The sequence below is a fragment of the Eptatretus burgeri genome, chromosome 17 (assembly GCF_056783735.1).
Source record: "Eptatretus burgeri isolate ZD-2024b chromosome 17, Ebu_testis_v1, whole genome shotgun sequence".
In the NCBI taxonomy this organism is placed as follows: domain Eukaryota; kingdom Metazoa; phylum Chordata; class Myxini; order Myxiniformes; family Myxinidae; genus Eptatretus; species Eptatretus burgeri.
In genome coordinates, this window is record NC_140977.1 from 1,845,525 (window position 1) to 1,872,180 (window position 26,656).

At 44.6% G+C, this 26,656-nt stretch overlaps 2 protein-coding genes across 2 annotated transcripts in view; both read right to left on the reverse strand.

Moving 5' to 3' along the window:
• The window catches only part of LOC147009081 (uncharacterized), a 45,416-nt gene extending 23,672 nt beyond the window's left edge, over nt 1-21,744 (reverse strand). The window contains exon 1 of the mRNA XM_085862865.1: nt 20,342-21,744. The gene's annotated coding sequence lies outside the window, so the exon portion shown is untranslated. The remainder of the gene's footprint in view (nt 1-20,341) is intronic.
• LOC147009082 (uncharacterized) overlaps nt 10,753-26,656 on the reverse strand; it is a 66,872-nt gene continuing 50,968 nt past the window's right edge. The window contains exon 11 of the mRNA XM_085862977.1: nt 10,753-12,868. Within this exon, the coding sequence (XP_085719103.1) occupies nt 11,769-12,868 (1,100 nt within the window). The 3' untranslated portion in view covers nt 10,753-11,768. The remainder of the gene's footprint in view (nt 12,869-26,656) is intronic.

Below are 26,656 nucleotides of genomic sequence, written 5' to 3' on the forward strand. Positions count from 1 at the left end.
GTGAATCCAACATGTAATTATGCCATGCACACAAAGGAAAAAGCAGGGTGAAACAAATGGTTCACGTCCGTCTGTCTTATCAGATGATCATCATGGAATAACGTATTTCAATTGAATGTTGTATTTTGAACACATATCGGAACATGAATAGGAAAGACAAGTTTGCCGTTGTCGGTGCAATTTCTCCGAAATTAGCATAATTGGTTTGAGGGCGATAAAAACAATAATAAAATATCATTAAAGTAAACTTGATATTAAATTAAAATTTATTAAATCTGAAATGGAAAAGTACTCAAATATGGTATGATTCTGTGCTTGAACATGTATACATTTTTAATTAACATAATCATGTGTGTGTGTGTGTGTGTGTGTGTGTGTGTGTGTGTGTGTGTGTGTGTGTGTGTGTGTGTGTGTGTGTGTGTGTGTGTGTGTGTGTGTGTGTGTGTGTGATCATATCTTTCCTCTGTATTGAAAGATGTCGACCTGCCTAGTAAAGATATGATAAGCAGGCCAACCTTTCAAATAAGTTATAATTCAGTTTTAAAGAATTGCCTATCATTTAAAAACTATCTTGCTTTCTAAGGGATTTTTATGAAAGGCACCAACAAGTTGGACAGGGAGTATGATTTCAGTATAACTGGAATATGGGTCGAAGGAAATGTCCAGATGTATTCACAAAGCTCCAATTGCTTCAAGATAATATATTTCCCCAGTCTGTTAGAAGCAGACTGACTTTTAACCTACATACTACAGAAATCTATCAAAATACCCAAAAGGGTTGCAGTTTGACGTCATTCTATTATTCTGTACGTCATTCTGTGCTGGGAGAGAATCTACACATCTGGCTTTGAAATATAGGCTATAATCATTCAACCAAATCAAGCTGGCGGCTGCACGAAGGCTGAAGATGAGCTCCACCTGGGAATATCAAGACCTGACAAACTGTGGCGCCAGCGTTTGGAAATAAAAATACGATGTCTCACTGGATTCTATTTCAAGGACTCAACTTTATCATGTACTTCAGATATCTTGAGCAAGACTGTTCTGATCACTCCATATGTATTTGTTTGTTTATATTCATTTATGTTGTTTGGTAAATAAATGACTCAAATGTACAGCATGACTTAAGAATTTCCTCTACAATTGGTGAGCCAGAGGCAGGAGCATAAGACCTGGAGGAGCATGGTTGCAGAGTGGGCTGATGGTAAGCACGAGCTCACAGATCAGATAAGGTGAGAGACATTGATCTTTGTGGGTGAGTGTGTGCTGCCAGCTTGCTGTGCGCCTCGTTCTTTGTTTGCAAAGGTTAACATGCTTCGAACAAGAATTTGAACATTTATAGATTTTAGTTTTACTGTTCAGTGGTTTATGTTTATTTTGGAGAATATAAGTATTGTTTCAAAGGGTTGGAGTCCCGAAGAGTGCTGATCAGGCTAAAAGGTACATTTTTAGCTCGCCTGTTCGAAGAACAGAGAGCTATAGCGATACCTCTGGCGTGAGCGTCAGCGTGATAATGTTAAAGTTTTTGGTGCAAGTTATTTTTTCCTTTCTGATGTTTTTATCTACCACACTATTTTTATATGCCCGAGATATATATATATATATATATATATATATATATATATATATATATATATATATATATATATATATATATATATATATATATATATATATATATATATATCGGGGCGTATTATGTGATACCGGTCGTCCGTCCGTCTGTCCGTTCCTGTCCACACTCTAACTCCCAAAGTTTTCAACTTTCACGTTTCAGATTTGGTACATAGGTACAGACTGTGGAGACGGTGTGTCGTCACATATGTTCGTCATCTAAAGTGGTTGCCATGGCAACCAGGATGCTGTTTTCCGTCTGTTCCTGTCCGCACTCTAACTCCCAAAGTTTTCAACTTTCACATTTCATATTTGGTACATAGGTACAGACTGTGGAGACGGTGTGTCGTCACATATGTTCGTCATCTAAAGTGGTTGCCATGGCAACCAGGATGCTGTTTTCCATCCGTTCCTGTCTGCACTCTAACTCCCAACACTACATATTACTTTTTCTTTTAGATGCATTTCTCATGGCAAGGCAAGTACCATAAAATTCGGACCATTGAGCGCATCGTTATATAAGCCGCATCCCCTAAATTAAAAATCTGGAATTTAAATGCACACAAGCCGCACTGGTTTATAAGCCGCAAATGTTGCACAAAAAAAACCAAGCGCAAAAACGTCCGAAAATTAGCCACAAAAAGTGATCGATCTTGCTTTGAGTCTAATCTGAACAGTAGAAACACCCCAACCATCCACTGTCTGTGTGTTAACCCAGTCTTCAAGTTCGTATTCCAGTTCGGGCCATCGGCATTTCCTACCTCTGAAAGCCTTTGTTGACTTTTTGCAGCGAGAAAGTTCGCCCCTCTGTGAGTTTTGAATTCCTCGTGTGGACCTCTTGTTTCTTCATACCATACTCTTACCAAATCAATATCTCTCTAAATAAATTCTGAGGTCACAAACTCATCACTGAAGAAAGCAGGGAAACACAGAAACAGCCGCGGTGATCAGGGAAGACACTTGGAGTGTGGATTGAACTTTTTCTAGCTCAGCTGTGGTTTACCCCACTCATTCTACGTTTTTCAAGTTTCGGTTAACAATGCAAGTTAATAAACGGAAATATAAATACGATATAGATAAATAACGACGTCGATCCAAGTAAGAAGAATAACCTCTCTGCGATGAGTCAGGAAAATTAATTGACTTTCTGTAGGAAGAGGACTTTTACAGTGAGTTTTGAATTCACGAAGAGTCAAAACCAGTTTTGAAACCTAATGTGAATCTAAAAATAGACTGGAGACTGACGACAACAACTTTATTTGGCCTGAACGCGTCATCGGGAAAACCCGCAACATCGGAAAAATCCATAAACAAGCCGTTATTTTAGCAGCAAAGGTCGAAGTTGAGGGAAAAAGTTGTGGCTATTCGTCCGAATTTTACGGTAGGTAATGTATTATTGAATAATGTTGATAAATACCATTGCACATGCTCTGTTAAAATTGTGATGCCATCATAATTACAAATAATAATGTATTATTGCATAATGTTGATAAATACCATTGCACATGCACTGTTATAATTGTGATGCCATCATAATTACAAATAAAAATGATACTGCATGGTAGTTCGACTTATTCATTAATAATGCTGCCACTGTAACATGATCTGCTCTCTGGATGTCACTTTCCATTTTCAGCATTGTATTAATAATATTTTTGCATCTTTCTAGTCTTAATTCAATTACAATAAATTATCAAAAAAGTCATTTACTGAAAGTTTTTTTTTTGGTAAATTCATAGAAGGTACTTCAGCATTATTTGGCACAAAATATTTTCTCTGTGTGTTTGTTTGGCATTTGTGAATTTGTTATTTTTAGCTCACCTGTTCGAAGAACAGAGAGCTATAGCAATACCCCCGACGTGAGCGTGAGCGTGAGCGTGAAAATGTTAAAGTTTTTGGTGCAAGTTATTTCCTTTCTAATGTTTTTATCTACCACACTTTTTTACTGATTACAATATACAAATACATATATTGCTTTAAAATTATTTGGATCAGACTTCACTGCAATGCTTTATAAAAAAAATATTATTAGACTAGTCTTTTAAAAACGATAAATGTATAAACAGGCGAGCATTGGGAGGCTTTGACACCAACTCTCTGGTTATATTGTCAATTGGCTGCACTGGCACTGTTTCACCAGAATACAATATTGTTTAACAGGGGGTTTTGAGTCCCCTGGCTGCTACATTGGCACTTTCAGTGTACGCCTGGATAGGGCGTTGTCCAACAGAGGTTGGAAGTTGAGAAATAGTGTTGTTTTTGAGTTGGAATTGAGGTTGGAAATAAGAGAAAACTGTGTATTGTTTTGTCTAAGAGCTCTTGTATGATTATTTGTATCATGTCTGTATCTGTATAACTTGCATTTGCATTGCAAAGTGTACTAAGTGAGGTTTTGTTTGAGTTTTGATTTTTTTTTTTTCCTCTCACTAAGTCTGTGAAGATGGGGAACCACCTTGGAAAAGTAACCAATAAAATGTTATCTGAGAAAGGTACACCAATTCAGTATATGTTTGAAAATTATGGGATGAGAAGTGAGACAGGGAAATGCCCTGAGGGTAGTGGAATTTATATGAATTTGACCAATGTTGGCCAACATGATCAGTGTCTGGCCTGCAAGAACATTTATAAAATATAAAATGAATCAATAAAGTAAGGTTCAAAGACATAAAGTGTTAAAGCTGGAGATATTATTTGACCTTGTTTGGCCCAGAGTGCACGCGAGGCTGACATGGGAAGATAATTTTTCAGCCGCCAAAAGGTTAAAAAAAAAAAAAAAATCAATAATAATGTGCAAATGGTGTTGGCTGGTAATATCTTCTGGGTTCTGGTAAATGTGAATCTGTGAGAATAAAATTGACCGTTAAAACTCGTGCAGAAAATGTAAAATCCCTCACGGGCAAATTTGAGCAGGCAGTGCGAGTAATTAATCACGAGCTTGGGCTTTGCCTGTGTGTGTTTGATGGAGCAAGCTATGGTGTGATGAGAATTTCAAGCAGAAAAATAGGTAAAATCTAGGATATTAGGAAGATTACGAGAAGTTTTTCAATGACCGGAAATACAATGGTATTGTCATTACTGTAAGATGAAAAGTAACAGCATTTGAATTTAAATGAGAACCTCCATGTGAGATAATTAAAAGATACTTTCATCTACATTTGACATGTCACGGTGCCGGGTATCGGTGACGAGCACAACCACTAGAGGGAGCAGTAGAGTCGGCTCCACCGGAATTGAGGTCGTGCCTTTTGGATAAGTCCGAAAGGCACGGGTCCCTTACTGGACCATGAATCGCCAATAATCCGACCGCGTGGGGTAGGGTCAATTGCCAAACTTCAATATACATAATTACCCACACGGAAAAAGCTACCGGGGAATTCACACCCTCGACGGACCTCGAGCGGAACGAGCAGTTACTGAGCCCGAACCGTGTGTAACCCGAGCGGAGATTACCAAGGCCCGTCGGACCAAATGAACAATTTATGGCCTCGCTATTTCTCAATACACACCGTGCCAAGCCAATGAAAGAAACAGAGAAACGAGCTGGAGCATTTAACAAAAGAGATATTTATTTATAATGGGGCAGGGGAGCACGCAAAAAGGCAGAGTTAACCGAATAATGAAGGAATAGCAATTTATATACAAGCACTTATGCAGTTTTACTTAATAGACTGGCACCACAAACACACACACACACGTACACCCGAAAAGAAACGGACCCATCAGGTCTTTATTGGAGGCCTCCAGCTCGAGGAAAGGCGAGCGGGAGGTCAGAGCCTATTCTTAGACCTTTCCACCACGTGCGGTCTTCGACGATCCGGTGTGGCAGGACTCGAACCCACCACAAAATGCCGCTCCCAGCCCAGGCAGGTGATCCTCGCGGGACAGGCTCGCAGGCACACAGGCCACAAGAGAAGATGCACTGTTGGTGGGACCCCAGGAAGGCGACGACTGGCTTCAGAAGGCCACCAGACATCCGAAGACCGAAGACCAGAAGACAACCACTCTACCTTTGGCCCACGCACGCTTCTCTTATCCCACGCTCGCACTCCCTCATTGGGCAGAGAGGGAATGCTCTATGCCCATATTTGGAGCCAAGCCAGAACTAAACGCTTGTGCCCATATTTGGAGCCAAGCCAGAACTAAACGCTTGTGCCCATATTTGGAGCCAAGCCAGAACTAAACGCTTGTGCCCATATTTGGGGCGAAGCCAGAGCGTAACGCTTGTGCCCATATTTGAGGTCAGAGCCTATTCTTAGACCTTTCCGCCACGTGCGGTCTTCGACGATCCGGTGTGGCAGGACTCGAACCCACCACAAAATGCCGCTCCAAGCCCAGGCAGGTGATCCTCGCGGGACAGGCTCGCAGGCACACAGGCCACAAGAGAAGATGCACTGTTGGTGGGACCCCAGGAAGGCGACGACTGGCTTCAGAAGGCCACCAGACATCCGAAGACCGAAGACCAGAAGACAATTCCTCCGAAGACCAGAAGACAACCACTCTACCTTTGGCCCACGCACGCTTCTCTTATCCCACGCTCGCACTCCCTCATTGGGCAGAGAGGGAATGCTCTATGCCCATATTTGGAGCCAAGCCAGAACTAAACGCTTGTGCCCATATTTGGAGCCAAGCCAAAACTAAACGCTTGTGCCCATATTTGGAGCCAAGCCAGAACTAAACGCTTGTGCCCATATTTGGGGCGAAGCCAGAGCGTAACGCTTGTGCCCATATTTGGGGCGAAGTCAGCACACCAACGTCCAGAGAAACCCTGCCTCGCACACTGGACTCCGCCCACGTACGTGCTGACACGCACACGTGCAATGGTGCCAGTGGATGATGGTGGAAGGAAGCGAGGGCAGGTGTCGTCGTTGTTGGTAATTTAAATCCTAACTATCAAAATAATTCACAGCGCACGTACAATTAATCACCCATTAAACATAGGACGGGACCCTAACTAGAAACACATACTTACCGATATAGCTGATCTATAGGACCTGGCTGTTGTGTGCAGTAAGCTTCGAAATTCGCAACAATATGCCATGCGCATTGGCCAGAATTAAATTGAAATGCCTGTCTCATATTTTAACTGAGAAATAAAATAAAATTAAATGTGTTTGGTGAGCATGACAGATGAGTGCACTGGTGGATTGGCATGTTGGATTGACTCAGTGCAGGGATAGCATGGAGTGTTTTTTTTGTGTGTGCTAACTGGGAATTGTGGGAAAACTCTCGAAATGCAAGTCCTTGTAATAATACATCACTCGTGGAAAGGGTGATTGTTTCTAGCTGTGAGTAGAGCCACAGAGCAAGAGAATATTTGGTAATGCCTGGATGATAAGGCTGGTTAACAGATTAAATAGGACTGAGAGGTAACATATTTAAAATAAATAGCATACAGTAGTGTACGAACAGAGCATTCCTGGGTTATGAAATGAAATAAAATGGAACATACAAAGACATTTAATTTTAATCTCAGGAACAGTTTGAAGGCTCTCTCGGACTCTCTGGAAAATCCTCTATTTCTCTTTGCCGATGACTCCACCCTCTGCCGTACCATCTGTCATCCCTCAGACCGGCAAGCAGCAGCTTCTTCGCTCACTGCAGATCTGGATAAAATCACAAACTGGTCCAACACGTGGAACATGTCTTTCAATCCACACAAATCTCACACTCTCACTATGTCTCTTCGAAAGGACCGTTTACAAAACCCCCCCATCCACTTTCTCAACAATCCTCTGGAAGAAGTCTTTTCTTTCAAGCTTCTGGGTCTCACTATCTGCCATGACCTTTCCTGGGAAAGTCACATTTCCAACCTTGCCTCAAAAGCCAGTCGCCGACTGGGAATCCTCCGTCGTGCAAAGTCCTTCCTCGGCCCTCTTGAGCTCCTGATTACTTACAAAGCTTTTGTCCGTAGCCTGATGGAGTACTGCTCTCCCCTCTGGGCTGGTGCTCCTGCCTCCCACCTTTCTCGGCTTCACGCTGTCGAAACCAGGGCTTTTAAGATCATTGGCATCTCCCGCAATGAAGCTGAGTCTTTGGGCCTCTCACTCAATCACCGCAGGTTGGTCGGTGGTCTTTCTGTCTTCTACCGACTCCTCTCCAGCCTTGCCCCCCCTGCTCTCTCTGCGATTTGTCCCAACCACATTTCCACAGGGCGCTCAAGGTCTGCCAACAACCCCCTTCTGGTAAAACTACCAAAATCACGAATCACTGCTCATCTTCACTCTTTCATTCCTCTTTTTTCCCGCCTTTGGAATAAACTTCCTCACTCTATTCTTTCCCATTCTTCCCTCCAGGCTTTCAAAACAGCTGTTCACCACCACCTCTTATCTTCCCCCATCCAAATCCTCGATCTTTTCTACCCCCGATAATCCACCCAAGCCCACTTCCTTCAATTCTCCTGCTTTCCTTCCTGAAAGTCCCTGTAATGTCCATCTTCTCTTCGCCATGTTCCCCGTCCCATCCCCATCCCTCTCCCTTCCACAGTTCACCTAATGTGTCTGTTCCCCACTGTTTTGTCCCTTCCACTCCCGCCCCTCTTGTCTCATGCCTCCTTGCTGTGAGTTGTGTGTTAGCTCTCATACGAGCCTCGACCAAGGTATACAAAAAAAAAAAAAAAAAAAAAAAAAAAAAAGGCAGAATAGACCCTTCATTCAGGATTCGGACCGTGTACAGGCGGTCGTGAGCGAGTTTTAAAGTCTATTAGGATTTTTCTTTAAACTGTGGAAAATGTTATTTTGTTGTCCTTTTAAAACCCAAGTGTATCAAATTAATTGCGAGTGAGTCATGAGTCAAACATTATGTGGTGAAACTACATGTAACAGTGGGGTTTAATTTACCGATGCAATGGCATTTGAACAGTAATAACAAATAGCAAATATTGGCATTGGCTGAAGGCTTGCCATTGGAGGGGTGGGGTGGGGAGAAGGGAAGGAGGACAAATTTATGTGTGAAGAGTGCTTTAACCTCAGCATTGCCTCAGTAAAAAGGAAATTGTAATACCCTCTGCCACAACCACCAGGTGGTGCTACACGGTACACATTTATATGGAGAATTTATGCCCACCTGCAGCCTGCCCCCCCCGCCCCCCACACACCCGCGTGAGTAATACGGGATACAAATACAACTTTGTGTGTGTGTTTGTGCAGCGGGGGGGGGGGGATAATGTAATCATGTTACTCCCGAGAGAGAGATTTTTGCCTTCTATAGGTATGGATTGTAGGTCTGCTGACATTGTGTCTCTGAGAAAGACGATTTGCCATTTTGGGTGTTGAATCACGCTGGAAACACTGCTTGTCCTTGTGTTAGTTATTACGGACATACTTGGCCCCTTGACATTGGATATTCTCCAATTTCTGGACGTCTCGTTTGGAGTCTGGATCCCAAACACTTGAGCAGTATTCCACATGAGGCCTGACGAGGGTATTGTAAGCAGCTTCCCTGAAGGACATAGGGAGCGCTCTGGTGTTGCGGCAAACAAATCCCAGTGGCTGGTTTCCCTTCAACGAGATTGTGTCAATACTACTTGTCCATTTAAGGTCATCACTTATGAGCACTCCAATGTATTTATTGGAACTGCACTGCTGGAGAGAGATGTTGTGTATGGAGTATTCAGTGGCAATTCGATTACAAGTTGGTTTGAACCACTTGTCAGGGTTAAATGACATCAGCCAAGTCTGTTCCCACTTCTGCAAAGCTTCAATATAATCTTAGATCTTCATTGCATCATTTGGGTTGTGAATTTCTCTCTACACAACAGTCATCTGCGAAGAGTCTTACTGGTGAAGAGACCTTTTCTGGGAGATCTTTCACATACAAGAGAAAAAGTGTCTTCATAATACTTCCAAGAACCTCCAGTTTTGCAGAACTTAGACAAATTCTAAAGGATGGTGTATGTCAGGCACAGCCATGGCATGCAAGAGGGCGTAGTATTGGGATGAAGAAGAGGCTGCGGATTGACACTGTGTTCTACTGTGATCAATAAAGCCTCCATATCCTAAACTGTGACAACGTCATCTTATGACAGTGTATGAGGGTTGTGTATAAGACTGCTTCAGTTGCACTAAACTTCCGGATATTTTAAACGATCCTTAAAATCATTATTTTATTATTATTATCATTATTTAGTAGCAAATACAACCAGTTGCTTCACTGATGGGAATATTAAGGGAGGGGGGAGGGGAGAGAGAAGGGAGTGGAGGGAGGGGAGAGAGGAGGGGGGGGAGGGAGAGAGAAGAGTAGTGAGGAGGGGTAAGGGGTGTTCTGAACATGCGTTTGATAGGGGTACGTGAGAGAAAGGTGGGTGGGAGGGGGTGGGGGGAGAAGGCAGCACGGGGGGTGGGGGGGAGAAGGCAGCGTGAGGGGAGGAAAGCAGCGTGGGGGGGGGGGGAGAAGGCAGCACGAAGGCTGGGGTGGAGAAAGCAGCGTAGAGGGTGGGGGTTAGCATAGAGGGTAGGGGCAGCATGACGGATGGGTGGGGAGGAAAGCAGCACGAGGGGAGGGGAAGAAGGCAGCGTGAGGGGAGGGAAGAAGGCAGCGCGAGGGGAGGGGAAGAAGGCGGCGCGAGGGGAGGGGAAGAAGGCGGCACGAGGGGAGGGGAAGAAGGAGGCGTGAGGGGAGGGGAAGAAGGCGGCGCGAGGGGAGGGGAAGAAGGCGGCGCGAGGGGAGGGGAAGAAGGCGGCGCGAGGGGAGGGGAAGAAGGCAGCGCGAGGGGAGGGGAAGAAGGCAGCGTGAGGGGAGGGGGAAGGCAGCGGGAGGGGGAAGGCAGCGGGAAGGGGAAGGCAGTGCGAGTGGAGGGGAGGCAGTGCGAGGGGAGAGGAGGCAGTGAGAGGGGAGGGAAGAAGGCAGCATGAGGGGAATGGAAGGCAGACCAGGGCAATACCGGGGTGATAAAACACGCCCAAACAGCAAAGTTTTCTTTTTAACCGCCGTGTTCGATGTAAAACCATGCAGAATCATTTAAAAATTAAAAACCATGCTATCTACCTGGTAAAGGCCAACTTGCATGCATGCCCCAACACATACGCGTTCCTCCAACCTGCTCGCATGCAGGCACACACCTCACCACATCCGACCTCCATGTATGTTGTCTACGTACCTCTGTTTTCAGTCTCTGCCGACTATTAATACATTGCAGAAACTATTAGTGCATTTACTATAATATTTTGTCATGAAAGCAAATCACACAAAATGGGAAAAAGAAAACTGCATACGTAATTGCCAAAAAAAAGGACACCTGTCGACTGTCATCATGGATTGTAAAAGCAGGTTCGAGAGCATAGTGTTGCGTCAAATGAAGTTTCATTTTCTGCATATTCCTTCATCTTTTCTTCACTAAATATAATTGTCCAAGAAGTAGAAAAAGGAAAGTTTAATGCTTTTATATCAATAAATACACTTGGTTATTAAAAAAAAAATTTAAATCACGATTTTGTTAAAATTTTCAGATTTCACTCTAGATTTTGACCCATATTTCGTACTGTGGACCAACTTCTATTCCTAAGTATTTGTAGGATGCTTCGTTTTCTATTTCCTGAATTGTACTTTAATCGATTGAGATGTCTGTTCTTTTTTTTTTCCCCCTTCTATTTGCATTTGGCACATTTGTCAAGACAAAACTCTATTTGAATGTCCTCCAACTCCTGCTTTACTACTTTTAGTTGATCTGCCAATTTCTCATCCTTCAGTGCAGAGTTTTAGATCATCCATGTACAGTAGGTGTGTTTCCTTTCTTCTTTCTTCAGTCATTTTTCTGTTGAATGTCAGCATATATCCATGTCCTTGTTCATTGATGAGGTTACTCAGTGGGTTCAGAGCCAGACAAACCAGGAGGGTGGAAAGACTGTCACCTTGTAAGATACCATGTCATATCTTTACTGCTGGGATTTCAATCTTTCCTTCTAAGTAAGGTAGTATCAGAGTTGCGTTCCAGAGCGTCATTGCTTTCTCAATCAATGTGACTACTTGGGGATCAATTTTGTATACTTGCACGCATTTTATCATCCATGAATGTGGGACACTGTCAAAGGCGTTTTTGTAATCTATCCAGGCTGTGGATAAGTTGGTTTGTCGGAGCTTGCAGTTTTCGAGTATGGTATTGTTTCACAATAAATGGTCCATTGTTCCATAACCCCTTTCCTGACATGCTCCACTCACTCTCACTTGTGTATTCTTTGATGGGAGTTTAAATGTATCGATTGAGCAAACATCTTGCTACACACAGAACACTTGTATGGCTTCTCTCCAGAATGTATTCTTTGATGGGTGTTTAAATGTGTCGATTGAGTAAACGTCTTGCTACACACGGAACACTTGTATGGTTTCTCTCCAGAATGTATTCTTTGATGGGTGTTTAAATGTGTCGATTGAGCAAAAGCCTTGCAACACACGGAGCACTTGAAAGGCTTCTCTTGTGTGTGTATTTTTTGATGTCGACATAAAGATGATGAACAAGCAAAAGCCTTACTGCATAAAGAACACTTGTATGTACTCTCTCTTGTGTGCACTGTTCTGTGACTTATTAATGTTGGTAAATTAGAAAAAAGCTTATGACACACATAGCATTTCAATGACTTCACTCCTGTATGTACTTTTTGATGATTTTGTAAATTTGATAACTGAGAAAATGCCTTGCTGCAAACACCACACTTGTAGGGCTTCTCTCCTGTGTGCATTCGTTGATGACTTTTGAAAGTTGTTCTATGAGCAAAGGCTTTGTTACACACAGAGCAATTGTAGGGCTTCTCTCCAGTATGTCTTCTTTGGTGATCTTTGGATGTTGTTCTGTCAGCAAAGGTCTTGTAACAAACAGAGCAATTGAAAGGCTTCTCTCCGGTGTGAATTCTCTGATGACTTCTTAACGTTGTTCTGTCAGCAAAAGCTTTGTGACAAACAAAACACTTGTAGGGCTTCTCACCAGTGTGCATTCTATGATGATTGTTCAAATACAATAGTCGATGAAACACCTTACTACACACAGGGCATTTGTATGGACTCTCACCGGTGTGTATTTTTTTATGTAGTTTTAAAGATGATAGCAACGTGAATTCTTTGTGACACACAGCACACTGGTGTGGATTATCACTTCTTTGGAGTCGCTCGGGTGTCTTTAAACAACTTTTGCAATTGTTCTTGTGAGACACACTTCGAAATTTGTCAGTTCCCTGAGAGCAAGTCTGTGTCGTTTTCTGATCGAAAGAAACTTCCGTGTTGAACAACTGGGAACAGATGGTACAAGAAACCAATTTTGTTTGTTTTTCTGCAAAGATAGTTCACAAAGGCATCTTTAACGATGATGAAATGTATTCACTCGAGATAAGTCACTCAGTTAGCGAATAGCACAATTGCTACCAGAAATGCCACCTCCTTTCAGTGTAATTCGCTTTCATTCCATTCAAGATTCAGTATCATTGGGTACGAAGTCTCAAAAGCATTGTAAGAAACCAAAGCTTTCAATATCATTAATGATCATATCCACACTGGAAAGGAAATTAAAAAGAGAAACATGAGAATGGAAACACTGAAAAAAAAATCTTGATAGGAAGCTGAAGGAAGTTTAAATGTTGCTTGCTTTGGACAATGCCACCTGATGTTGAAAATCCCAGAGAAGGCAAATGAAAAACCATTGTGACAAAACCTGGAGTGTGTCCAAAGTTCTGAGACTTCTCTCGGGAGCGGTCATGAAATATTGCTGCCCCACACCCCCCCCCCCCCACTATAATTTGATCCGTCAAGCGGTTGTAGAGATGTTTTTAAAAAGATTTTCCTTCATTCCAATATGGCTGCCACACCACAGTTCCTAAGATGTTTTAGTTATCAACCTTTCATCCACATAGCTATTCGACATACATTAAGTTTCACGTCAATTGTTTGGGCAGTTTGAGAGAAGAGGATTTTACAAATGCTTTTTGCTAAAATCAAACATGGCTGCCAAACTATGTCACTGATGACATCGTCGTTATCAAACGTTTTCCAGGGGTAGTCAATCATACATGTAACAGTTTGTATCGATTTGTAAAGCCACACCAGAGGTGATCATTAAAGATTTAAAAAAAAATAATAATAATTTGGCTGCATACCACATCAAAAATGACATTGTTGCGAATTCGCGCCCGCCGGCGTGCGATCAGCCACGTAACTCGAATCACGACACGTCGCCCCCACCGAACGGACAATTCAGTCGTGACCCTCCTGGGACTACCGCCAGAAACCAGTCACGGGTGGGGGTTTAACCCCACCACCACCCAGTCCGCAGTCTACCCGCGCGAAATAGGGTGAATCGCTGAATGTCGATATACCTAAGTATCCGCGCGGGTAATCTGCCGAGGGATAGGACCACGCCACAGGCCGACTCCGGACACGTACCGCTTAAGTGGTACGTTCCGTATTACAGGGATAACCGAGCGGAGTTATCGGCGGCCTTGACAGTTCCGATTAATTACCGGGATGTTGAAACCCACTACGAATCCCTGACATGATGCAAGATGGAGATTCAAGAAAAGGAAGGAGACGAAGCAAAGCGGGAAACAGTTCAACATGCAATCACTTTATTACACACACACACAAGCACGTATATACGTATATACATGCTTGCACCGGGTCCCGAAACTGTCCGCCAGCTCCCCCTCATGGTCCTCCACTACCTCAATGTGTGTGTGTGTGTGTGTTCGTCACTAACCCCGTCTTTATCATGCAGTCTCTCCTCTATTTTTTCTATCTCCCGCATCTCTATACATTTTATTTCTGTTGCCTCTTCGTGTCTATTAGTTTCTTCCTGGATCCTCGTCTCTGTTTCCTCCTTCGTTTTATTTAATTCATTCTCGACTCGGTCTATCTCCCGTGTCTCTGGCAATACTTCTACTTCCTTCTTTGTCTCTGTTGCTTCCCTCTTCTCCATTTTTATTTGTGTCTCCTTTATTAGGGTTGGTCTTAACTGTTCCTTTATCCGACGAGTGGTGTCGATCAAGTCCTGCACCACCGACGTTGCTCCTTGTGGTGCTGTCACGTATCCCACCTTTTTGCGTTGTTCTACTTCCTGGCTCCTTTTGAGTCGTTCCTCCTTTCGGAACTTCCTGAGTTCTTCGTTCTCCCTCCGGAGTTTTTCAATCTCCGTGGACTCCAATCTTGCTCCCCATTTTAGTTGTTCAATTTCAAACTCACATTGTTCTTGTTTTCTACCCCACAGTTTCTCCTGCTCTTCATTTTCCAATCTCATCGTTTCTTTTAATTGGCTCATTTCCTTTCTGTGTTTCATTCGCTGTTCTCTCTCTACTCTTCCTTGTTTCCTCTCCTGTCCTTCCTTCTCCAGTTTCATGGTTTGCTTCATTTGGTTAATCTCCTTTTTGTGTTTCATTTGCTGCTGTCTCATTACTCTTCCTTGTTTCCTCTCCTGTCCTTCCTTCTCCAGTTTCGTGGTTTTCTTCATTTGGTTAATTTCCCTTTTGTGTTTCATTTGCTGTTCTTTGTCTATCTCCTCGCACTCCAGCCTTGCCTTTTCTTCCAATTGGTCAACCTCGGCTTCATGTTCCTTTTGTTTTCTATCCCATTGTTCCTCTCGTTCTTCCCTCTCCAATCTCGTTGTGTCCTTCAATCTCCTGATTTCTCATTCCTGCTTCATTCCTTGCTCCTTCACTTTCTCCTCGAACTTCAACCTATTTTATTCCTTTTGTCGTTCAGTTTCAAATTCATACTCTTTCAGTTTTTTATTCCACTGTCTCTCTTGTTCCTCATTCTGCAATCTGGTCTTGGCTTCCAGCTGTTCGATCTGTACAGTGTGGTTCCTTAACGTTTCATTCTCTGCTGTCGTTCTTTCTTCTCTCACCATCCTCAACTCGTTTTGTAATTCCGTCTCTTTGTTTTGGTGTTTCTGTAACTCCGAAGCTTTCTTTTCTACTTCCTTTCTCATCTCCGCACACTCCAACCTTGCTTTGGCTTCCAACTGTTTGATCTGTACAGTGTGTTTCCTCAACGTTTCATTTTCCACTCTCTTCCTCTCCTCTGTTAACATCCTTAGTTCGTTTTGTAATCCTCTCTCTTTGGTTTCGTGTTTCAGTATCTCAGAAGCTTTTTCCCATAATTCCTCTCTCAATTTGCATGCTTCTTCCCCCCTTTCCGCACAACTTTCCCATTCTTCCCTCCTCATTTCGTCCATTTTCTTCCCGTATTCCTTTAGTTGTTCCTGCCATTCCTTTTCTTCTTTTATCGTCTTTTCTAGTCTTTCTCTTTTCCGATTGCCTTCTTCTACCTCCCCATGCAGCTGTCTCAATTCCACATCGTGTTCCCGTTTCTCCTCCTCCAACTTTGCCCTCCATTCTTCTTCTAAGTTCTTTCTATCCCAGGAATTACTAATTTGCTCTTCCTCTATTCTTTCGTTCAGTTCGTTCTTCTCTTGTTCCAGATTTTTCTCTCCTCTTTTTATCGTCTCTTCTCGGATTTATATTATCTTTTTGCCTGATCTTACCTCTTCCTTCAGTTTTTTAAATTCCAAGTCGTGTTCACCTTTTTCGTTTTCCAGCTTTTTTTTCCATTCCTCTTCCAAGTTCTCTCTATACTGGGAATTACCAATTCGCTCCTCCTCCATTCTCTTGCTTAGCTCGCTCGTCCCTTGTTCCCACTTATGGATCCTCAATTCTATTTCCCCCACTTTTCCCTCTAGTTCCTTGGCCTGTCTTGACTTCTCCAATAGTTCTTTCTTTAATTGTTTTACTTCCAGCTCGTGTTTGTTTTTCTTTTTCGAGCTCGGTCCTCCATTCTTCCTTCAATTCTTTCCAAAGCCCGCCAATGTCCGACGTAGGCGCGCTTGACCTCGCCTGCCATGCCCACGTGGTTTGAAACGGTGGTTGGGAGCGCTCGCCTCGTGTCGCGCCATTCGCCGCGCAATAAATAGCCGCTTGCTCCGTGCTGCGCTGAGGTGCGATCGCGCCGCCATTATGCGACTCAGTTTGCCGGCAAAGTTCGTGCTCAGAATATTAGGTTGAGTTTCCCCACGGTTTGTAATTACAAGTGGTGCCATCCCGTGCCATGGATCCTACATTTCTACACATATACATTTCTAATACCCCCGGCACCCGCTCGCCTTGAAATGCCATCTTATTTCACGTAAGCAATTTAATTTAAATTGCTCGTCATTTGGAGGGAATCGGGGGTCGCTCCACTCACCCCTGAACTGATTCCCGTGAATTTAGCTTGGAGACGGGAGAGTTTGTTTCCTGCTCGCTGACACCAGTGTTGCGAATTCGCACCCGCCGGCGTGCGATCGGCCACGTAACTCGAATCGCGACACGTTGCCCACTGGACGGACAATTCAGTCGTGACCCTCCTGGGACTACCGCCAGAAACCAGTCACGGGTGGGGGTTAACCCCACCACCACCCAGTCCGCAGTCTACCCGCGTGAAATAGGGTGAATCGCCGAATGTCGATATACCTATGTAACCGGCGGGTAATCTGCCGAAGGATGGGACCACGCCACTGGCCGACTCCGGACACGAACCGCTTAAGTGGTTCGTTCCCTATTACAGGGATAACCGAGTGGAGTTATCGTCAGCCTTGACGGTTCTGATTAATTACCAGGATATTGAAACCCACTACGAATCCCTTACGTGATGCAAGATGGAGATTCAATAAAAGGAAGGAGACGAAGCAAAGCGGGAAACAGTTCAACATGCAATCACTTTATGACACACACACAAGCACGTATATACAGGCATACAGTCAAAACAAAATGCAAAGAAAGCAAAAGCAGGATGCAGAGCTACAACCGAATAAAAGGGCAATTATTTCCAACACTTAAACGGTTCTACTTGTCCGGACTCGGCGCCACATCACTCATTCAAAAAGCAAAAGAAAGCCACCCTCACAGGCAAGGAGGCAGACAGGTACGGGGATCCTGGAGGAGCGGCCAGGTCCACGAGACCGAGAAGGTCTTACCCGCGTCCTCGTGACGCGATGGCGGGCAAGCCGCAATGTTCGCGCAGCTGCGCCCCGACTCCGTGCCCCTGGCATTGTCGGCGAGCCCTCTCCGGTGTGCTCCGCGCAAGCAGTTTTGTTGGCACCACGTTTAGGGTGGGGGAGGAATGGGCCCCCCCCGCCACTATCTCAGCGCGGATGGGGGGGGGCAATTTCTGTTGCTCAGGGAGAGGGGAATGGCTGGCTAGCTTGGACCCCACGACGAGACGAGCGACCCCCACATCGCAACCTCGTTGCCGACCGCAGTCTTCACTTGACTCGAACTTGAACTCGACCAGCCGCCTGCAACTGAACCACGCGAACTCTCTCGACCCGCACTGAACTGAACTCCACCAAGTCACCTTGTGCTCGCGTCTTTATAGGCCACAGGAGGAGCCTATATGCAAATTCCAGGATCAAAATGCGATTGGAGGCGGGGCCACGCCACCCTCTGGTCAGCCATTGGTCGGGCAAAAAGGGGGTGTGAAGCCTTTTTGATCCGAATTCCTCTCGTAAAGAATCCATGTTCATCGCGCTTGGAGGCGGGGCCATACCGCCCGTCGCTCGCCCATTGGACAGAGAAAAAGGGGGCGTGAAGCCTTCCTGATCCGAATTTCTCCCTCGGAAAGGCCGCCATTCGCGCTCGCGGCTCGATGCGTTCGGCACCAATCGCCGAATGGGCCCTAGACAGCCCGACGTTCAGTGTTCACAGGTGGTGCGGTTGCTGGTTGTGAAGGAGAAAGGTGAAGGTGGTGGAGTTGTTCGGGGGCGTTGTTGAGCGTCGTTAGAGAATGGCGGGTGAGGCGATGCTTGCGGGGTTGGGTTGTGGAGGTGAAGGTAGTGGCGGTTTGGTGGAGTTGTTGATGGTGGCGATTTGGTTGTTGGGGTGGTGTTTGAGTTGTTGGCGGCTTAATGGTCGAAAATAACAATAGAGAAAGAAAAATGGCTAACTCAAAGCGTCGCAGCCCGAATGAATCACACATACTCCCTCTATACAACGGGTTTGGGCTAACTACACATGAACTTACCGATATATCTCACCTGAGGACTCTTTGTGGTGTAATGCGAATTTCCACAACCGTAACAACATCATCAATTTAATTCACTGGATACATTTCTTTGTAGATCAGAGTCAAAATTGTTCGTATTGATCAGATAAGGATTTTGGCATGTCCAATTATGACATCATTAAGGCACTGGTGACCTCTGTTTTCAAATGTTATTACCACTGGGGAGTTCCTGACCCGTGCCAAGTTTCAATTGTTTTTGATGAGCGGTCTCTGAGAAGATGTCCAACATTTTTCCAGCAAGGCTGTCATACCACATCACCTATGATGTCATTAGTTATAATTATCCATGGGTAGGCAGATGCTCCTATGTTGAAAGTTTTGTGTCAAAAGCGGTAAAAGCGAAATCAAATTTAAAGGCAAATACTGGTGAAAGAGTGATGACATCATAGGTGTTTCACCCGTATCACCAGTATTCGTGGGCGGGGGGGGGGAGGGGGGTGGTAGGAAAACTCGACATACTTTTCTTACAAGTGACCCATACAACTCCAGCGTCCCACACAGAATGAGACAGCATAATGAAAACAACCGGCTTTTTTAGCGACTCAAATTCCCGCACTGCAGGGCTTTTCTTTCTTTTCGCTCAACATTCCTGTTGAACCCCCATTTCTGTCCATCAAAACTCTTCTTTCAAAATATAATCCCAGGTCATTTAGCCTCCCTCAAATTTATCACGAACTAGACAACCCGTGAACCCGATGGGTTCCCGTTGTGACAGCGGTTGATAAAAAAAAAGAATTTCAACAACAAAAAAAAAGATAGCTCCAGAGAACTATACCGTGGAGATTGTATGCATTGATCAAATAATCCCGAAGAGTACTTGACTGAATCGGGAATTGATTTTTTAACAATTTTTTTCGTTGCCCGATTTCAACGAAACTTGATATTACACGTCAATGTGAAAAAAAAAACGGAGAAAAGAAAGTCGAAGAAATTGTGTTTAATCTTCTAAACACAATTTTATTTATTAATGAACACGGATGTATTAGATCAAAATGGCGATGTTTATTTTATGCTGAAAAATAAATCGTTCTTTGTCCATACTAAATGTTTGAGATTTTTAAAATAAACCATTTCAAAAAAAAAGATAGCTCCAGCGAACTATACCGCTGAGGTTGTTTGCATTGATCAAATTCTCCCGGAGAGTACTTGACTGAATCGGGGACTGATTTTTTAAGAGCTTTTTCGTTGCCCGATTTTAACGAAACTTGATACTGCACACCGCAGGCGAATGGTGAGTAAGGTGGCCCTAAATATTTTGCGCTCTCTTGTACCGTTTTGGCTGTATTTCGGGAACATATACATACATGCATATATAGATATATATTGTTACGGCTGTGGAAATTTGCAGAACACCATATAGGTCCTTCGTTCAGTTATGCCGATAAGTCAGTGTTCAGTTAGATTTCCCCACCGTTGTTTAATGGGATTTATCCGTGTGGACAGGGCTGTGATCTTTGAGTTAGCCGTTTTTCTTTACTATCGTTATTTTGGACCAACCACAACGCCAACCACCAACCATCTTCTCCACCACGCCACCCACCAACCACCTTCTCCACCACACCAACCACCAACCACCTTCTCCACCACGCCAACCACCAACCACCTTCTCCACCACGCCAACCACCCTCTCCACACCGCCTTCATAACAACATCATCTCCCCACCATCTCCTAAACCGCATCTCCCCCAATAGACCAACCCGAATAACATCGCCTCACCTTCAACTCTGCAAACGCCGCCATCTTTGCGCCAGCCACCGCGAGTTCCCAGCGAACAGCATCGCTGCAGGCACAAGTGGGGGTTCGCTCACCGAGCAAGTCTGGTGATCTCGCACACATCCGCTCACCGAGCAAGTCTGGTGATCTCGCGCACGTCCGCTCACCGAGCAAGTCTGGTGATCTCTCGCACGTCCGCTCTGTGGAAGCTTCGCCTCGGAATTGGGATCAAAAGAAAGAAAGGGGCGGGGCCTGTGGGGGTCGAAGAGCGGAGGTCAGATCTCTTCTCTCGAGCCCTATAAAAGGCCGAGCGGAGAGCCAGTTCGCAGTCGTGAGTCGGTGGAGTCAGTCGGTGAAGTCTGGAGTCTGGAGAACACAGTCGGGGGAGTAGTCCAGGAGAGTGGAGGACACGCGAACTGAGAGCGTGGCCAAACCTGCTGTGCCGCGCATACCTGCACGTTCGTGTGGAGAGAGCCGGAGAGAGCTCGCCAGCCAGCGCCAAACGGTCTGAGGTGATCGGGCTTCGGGACAGTCCGAGCATCGCTGAGGAACGGACGGGTTCTTACAAAGAGCATCAACTTTGGAAGAGCATCAAGACCCGTTCGTTCCTCTCAACGCGTCGCCGGCTGAGGCTCGAATCACCCGGCCGCTTGGCAAGGCCTGGGCTCAACCGCGGCTACGCTAGCTGCCGTGGGGACGGGACGTTCCGGATCGCCCCATCGAGGCACCACGAGGGTGGAGGTAACCTGCAACGGTCTCGCGGAGCCTCTCAGGTCTACACGGCTCCGTGCAATAAAGACCCAAAGAGGTCCAGTGTACCCCTCGTCTGTCCTGGGGCTTTTCTTTGCTTTCGAATGAATGTTGTGGCGCCATGTCCACAAGTAGAACTGTATAAGTTACTGTACATAATAAATAGACGGTATTAGCTCTTTCCTTTGCATTGTGTTTGGCTGTATAATTGCATGTGTGTGTTTTGTATTGATTGAATACAAAAGGTATGGACCTGCATGACTGTGTACGTGTGTAAATAATAAATGTGCTTGTTTAAATGTCACCCGTTCGTTGTGTCCTCTTTCCCCAATTAAACTGCTATCTTGGCTTCGGAATAATAGCGGGCTTTTTGAAAGCCGATAAAAGAATCGGGTCCAGCGAGGTCTTGCGATAATACCCCGCTCGGTTATCCCACAACGGAACGAACCGCTTAAGCGGTTCGTGTCCAAGCAGACCTCGCTGAGGTACGGTAGGCTGCCATTGCGAATAATTAGGTATATCTACAATTCGGCAATTGACCCTGTCGCGCGCGGGTAGAATATTGACTAGGCCATGGTGTGCGCTTGGAGCACACCCGTGACTGGTTTTCGGCGTTGTTCCGGAAAGTCGCGACTGAATTGTCCGTTCGGTGGGCGAGACGGCCGCCATTGGCTAAAGCGGCTGTCCGCATGCCGGCGGGCGAGAATTCGTAACAATATATATATATATATATATATATATATATATATATATATATATATATATATATATATATATATATATATATATATATATACATACACACACACACACAAGATGAGAGTTTTAGTAATACTCGTGCATGCCCATAGGTGCGTGGCCGTACGTGCAAACAACAAAAAAATTTCAAACAGCGTGCCAGAAACAATAACCACACAGGCCGTTCCTTCGTTCTCACGTGCCCGTACGTGCGTGCAAAAAAAAAAAAAAAAACTTTCAAACCGTGAGCCAGAAACGACAACCACACAGGCCGTTCCTTCGCTCTCGTGTTCTCGTGACAACCACACTTCCACACACAGAGTTAATTAAAATCAAGTTTACCTCCCTGTCTTTGCTTGCCATGACATTTGCTGCCAGGTAACCGGCACGGCCTGTGATGTCATCGTTGGCCGACCGCACACCGGCCTATGCAGCCACGCCTACGCAGCAACGTGTCATGTCATTGGTTGGTAAATAAATGGCCATAACTTGGGAAGCACTTGTCCGATTAATATCAAACCTTGAAAAGGCACAGCCTCAGGTCCCCAGCAATGTACCTGGCAAGTTTCAATTAGATCGGACCAGTGGTTGTCAAGAAACAGTGGTCACACACACACACACACACACACACACACACACACACACACACACACACACACACACACACACACACACACACACACACACACACACACACACACACACACACACACTGCTGGAATTATTAAAATCAAGTTTACCTCCGTCTTTGCTTGCCATGACATTCGCTGCCATGTCGCCGGCACGGCCCGTAACCTCATCACCGGCCGGCCGCGCACCTACGCAGCCATGCCTACGCAGCAACGTGTCATGTCATTGGTTGGTAAATAAATGGCCATAACTTGGGAAGCACTTGTCCGATTAATATCAAACCTTGAAAAGGCACATCCTCAGGTCCCCAGCAATATAGCTAGCAAGTTTCAATGAGATCGGACCAGTGGTTGTCGAGAAACAACGGACACACAAACACACACACACACACATTGCTGGAATTATACATAGATGTACAGTTAATTACTTTCTCTGCAGTGTGACGCCATTTTCTGGGGGGGGGGGGGGAAGTACCAAAACAGCAACAAAAAACACCCGTTGTTTAAATTTTGTCTCCAACTTGCTTATTTCGATCGTAAGTTATCGCGTGTTTAAAATTTACTTCCTGGTTCGGAGCATACCAGCTCACTCTGATGTTACCGAAATTTATGCACTGTATCATATGAAAACGATCATAACTTGGGGCATTGTGTTTATCTATAAATGCGCATAAGAAATCGAGAAATTATTGGAATACACGAAGTCATCATTATCCGGAAGCCCGTACATTGTAACCCGTAATGGGGAACGCAGCTGAGGTTTTCTTCCCCATTGGCCACGCCTACGCAGCAACGTGTCCTGTCACTGGTTGGTAAATAAATGGCCATAACTTGGGAAGCACTTGTCCGATTAATATCAAACCTTGAAAAGGCACATACTCAGGTCTCCAGCTATATATCTGGCAAGCTTCAATTAGATCGGACCAGTGGTTGTCGAGAAACAGCGGTCTCTCACACACACACACACACACACACACACACACACACACACACACACACACACACACACACACACACACACACACACACACACACACACACACACACACACACACACACACACACACACCTGGAATTATTGATAGATATAGATAATATAAATTTTACTTTGCTGAATGTTTATGCCCCTTCAAATAGTATGGACCGACAAAAAAAACAAAAACCGACAAATAGTATGGATTTTCAAAAGTGCATTTTCATGGCGGGCGTTTTTATTGCACTCTACAACCCGATATGGATAAAAAAGTGCGGAAAGTTGTAAAATATCACAAGGAACAGCTATGTTCAAAATATGTTGGTTTTTGAGAGGTGATACAACATGTGATTTGAAAGGGGAAATTTGATTCTATCAAAAGGACTTAATCATCACAAGTTCAGACCCATGTTGAAAGAAATGGATGCAGAATATGGGGACGTACTGTATACCACCAGGAGGTTCGTAGAAATGGATGCAGAATTATGATGCATCAGGAGGTTTGTTTAGCTGAGTCGAGGAAAAGTGCTCAATTGACTTTTTTTTGATCTCCGAGTGTTGTCCCTCTCAGTGAGTCAGCGATAGCCAGATGTGAACAAACTCTTGCAATGAATGGATCAGTTTCACGTCATGCATTGACAGATGTGTCAGACTTCATTTTACAGTCGTGAATGAATGATCCGTAATGACTGACAATCTGTACAAATGTTGCATAAATTGTACTTGTTGTGGGTAAAGGTAGATGGGGGTGGGGGGAGGGGAGATTTTTATTTGCAGCAAACTTAAATAAATTGTTGGAGAGATGGCCATCAGGGATAATGGGCACAAGATCGATACTTCATTCGTAAATGTATAGCAGAAGTGTTTGGTTTGTGTGTGAAAAGATAGGTCACGTGTAAAAGAGCATGTTAGCAGAAATCCGACATACTCCCTCCATCAGTCGGCGTTTGGATCACTACAATTCTCACCTTAATCCTCCAAATCACTTCTCACTTGTGTTTTGTCTAGATGTGTTATTTTGGAAAGGTAAGCTGCAACTGTGCACACACAACGAACTCCAACTCCCAACCCATCTCTCAAGGAGGCAAGAAGATAGCAAGGAATAGAAGGGTGGGGGGGGTGAAGGGAGTGGGGTGGGGGGCAGCACCTCAGCGAGCATGCCAGAGGCAGGGGAATGTTCCTGAAGGTTCAAAGACAAGCAGGTTGCCATGCAGCTAATCAGTGTATCCGGCTGGGCACGGCCACGAGAGACTAAGGGCCAGGTGGGAAAAGCTGCATGGCATAGAACTGTGCAGAGGAGTCGGTGGGTTGACACAAATCCAAAACGAATTCTCAGCGCTGCAAGGACACACATGGACTGGAACGAGGTGTGACTCGACAAAGCCCAGGAGGAGACCTGATCAGGACGCGGCGTATTCCGTTGCAACCAGGCCCACCATGCACGAGCATTGTGCATGGACAGGTTTCTTTGCTGTGTTGTCCTCTTGCTGTCACCCTTTTGTGAATGCGTGGGCCATAAAGTATCGGATAAGCCAACAGGATTATTAGTGGGCAAAGGGGTTATAATCTGTATGGAATTCTCTCAAATATAGTATTGCTTTTAGGCCCTCCTTCCCTCTCTTTAATAAACCCTATTTTCACCATTGAAGTCTTGATTTGGGGTGCAGTCCAGAATTGGGACAAAAAATGACAGCACGAGTAAATCTACGGTTTTTGGAAATTAGCACCAAAAGCCCTAGTTATGAGGCCCTAATTAGGAGGGCACAAACACAGTGGTTCAGTCAGTCGGCCCCAATCCTTTCAAAATAATAAACTCATCAGAGGCGACAGGCTCGTTGAAGTTACTGTCATGTCGGAAACTGAAATCAAGATCTTTTGAGCTTTCCTGGCAGATGCTGTACAGTCCCAAGAACTACCCTTCGCTAAAACGGTGACTGTTCACAAGGGGGATTTGACCATGTCCACCCGCATATCACTGTGACAATAAATACATATATATATATATATATATATATATATATATATATATATATATATATATATATATATATATATATATATATATATATATATATATATATATATATATATATATATTATACTGGTTAATGATACACCTCAAACTGTGATATATGATCTCGTGAGGACACCGGATCATATCCAGAATGAACAAGCACCATCTGCCACATGGACACATTGTCTTTCGTCCGAACAATCACAAACAGGAGGAATCGGGAGTTTTAAGCAGGCGGGAGTTCGACAAATAAGATTAGAGAAACAGCGTGATTATACCGGCACAGCAAAGTCATGACTGCAAACCCAGAAGGACCACGAGGAGTGCAAAAATGTCAATACCAAATGCCGTTATGAAGCAGAGTAGGCGAGTTATCAACACCAACCTGGACAAGTTGCAAATTCCTGCTCTAACCTACAGGCACAGCTGTGCTCTCAGCATTGCATACCTGCCAACCTTTTTTTTAAGGAAAAGCGGTAGGCTGGTGTCGCACGCGTCCCTAGGGGGGTCCGGGGGCATGCTCCCCCGGAAATTTTTCAAAAAAATGAAGCGAAATGGTGCAATCTCCTGCATTTTGAGACCACAGTTAGCTGAAATATATCAACATATTTTTAGAGTGAAAAAGAGAAAACTTAACCTGCTTGATCGACTCACCAATCTATTTTTCTAAGACATCATGATCATCAGTCACGTTTACATAAATTACTGACTGTCCAAGCTCCACATGTATGTGCTCATACGTGTACACAAGAGTTTACATAAACTCACTGATACATCTTTATGAATGAAATGACTGGCCACTCTAATTTCATAACATATTTACAGTTTTCAGGTTTGAACAGTTAAGATGCACATTTAGCTATTCAGAGCTTGGAAGGTGGCAGATTTGGCCTTCTTAAGAAGGTTGGCATCTGGCATCCACGAGAAGCAGCTGACTCCATCCGGCTTGAAGATGTTAATCTTCCCTGCCAGCAAACCACACAAAATGTTTCTGACGCCATGGCTGTCCTCGTACACGCTTGACTTGGCGTGACCTTCCTTGCCACGTCCCAACGTGCTCCTCTGATCAGTTGACATTTTTTTTGACCATGCTGAAAAGGGACTCGCAGTAGGCGTTACTGTGAGGGATCAGCAGGACGTGTTTGGCCAGTCTACAAAGCGATGGGTAAACGGGCTGGCTGGTGCCAGTGGCAGGGTCCGTCATCTTCTCCATG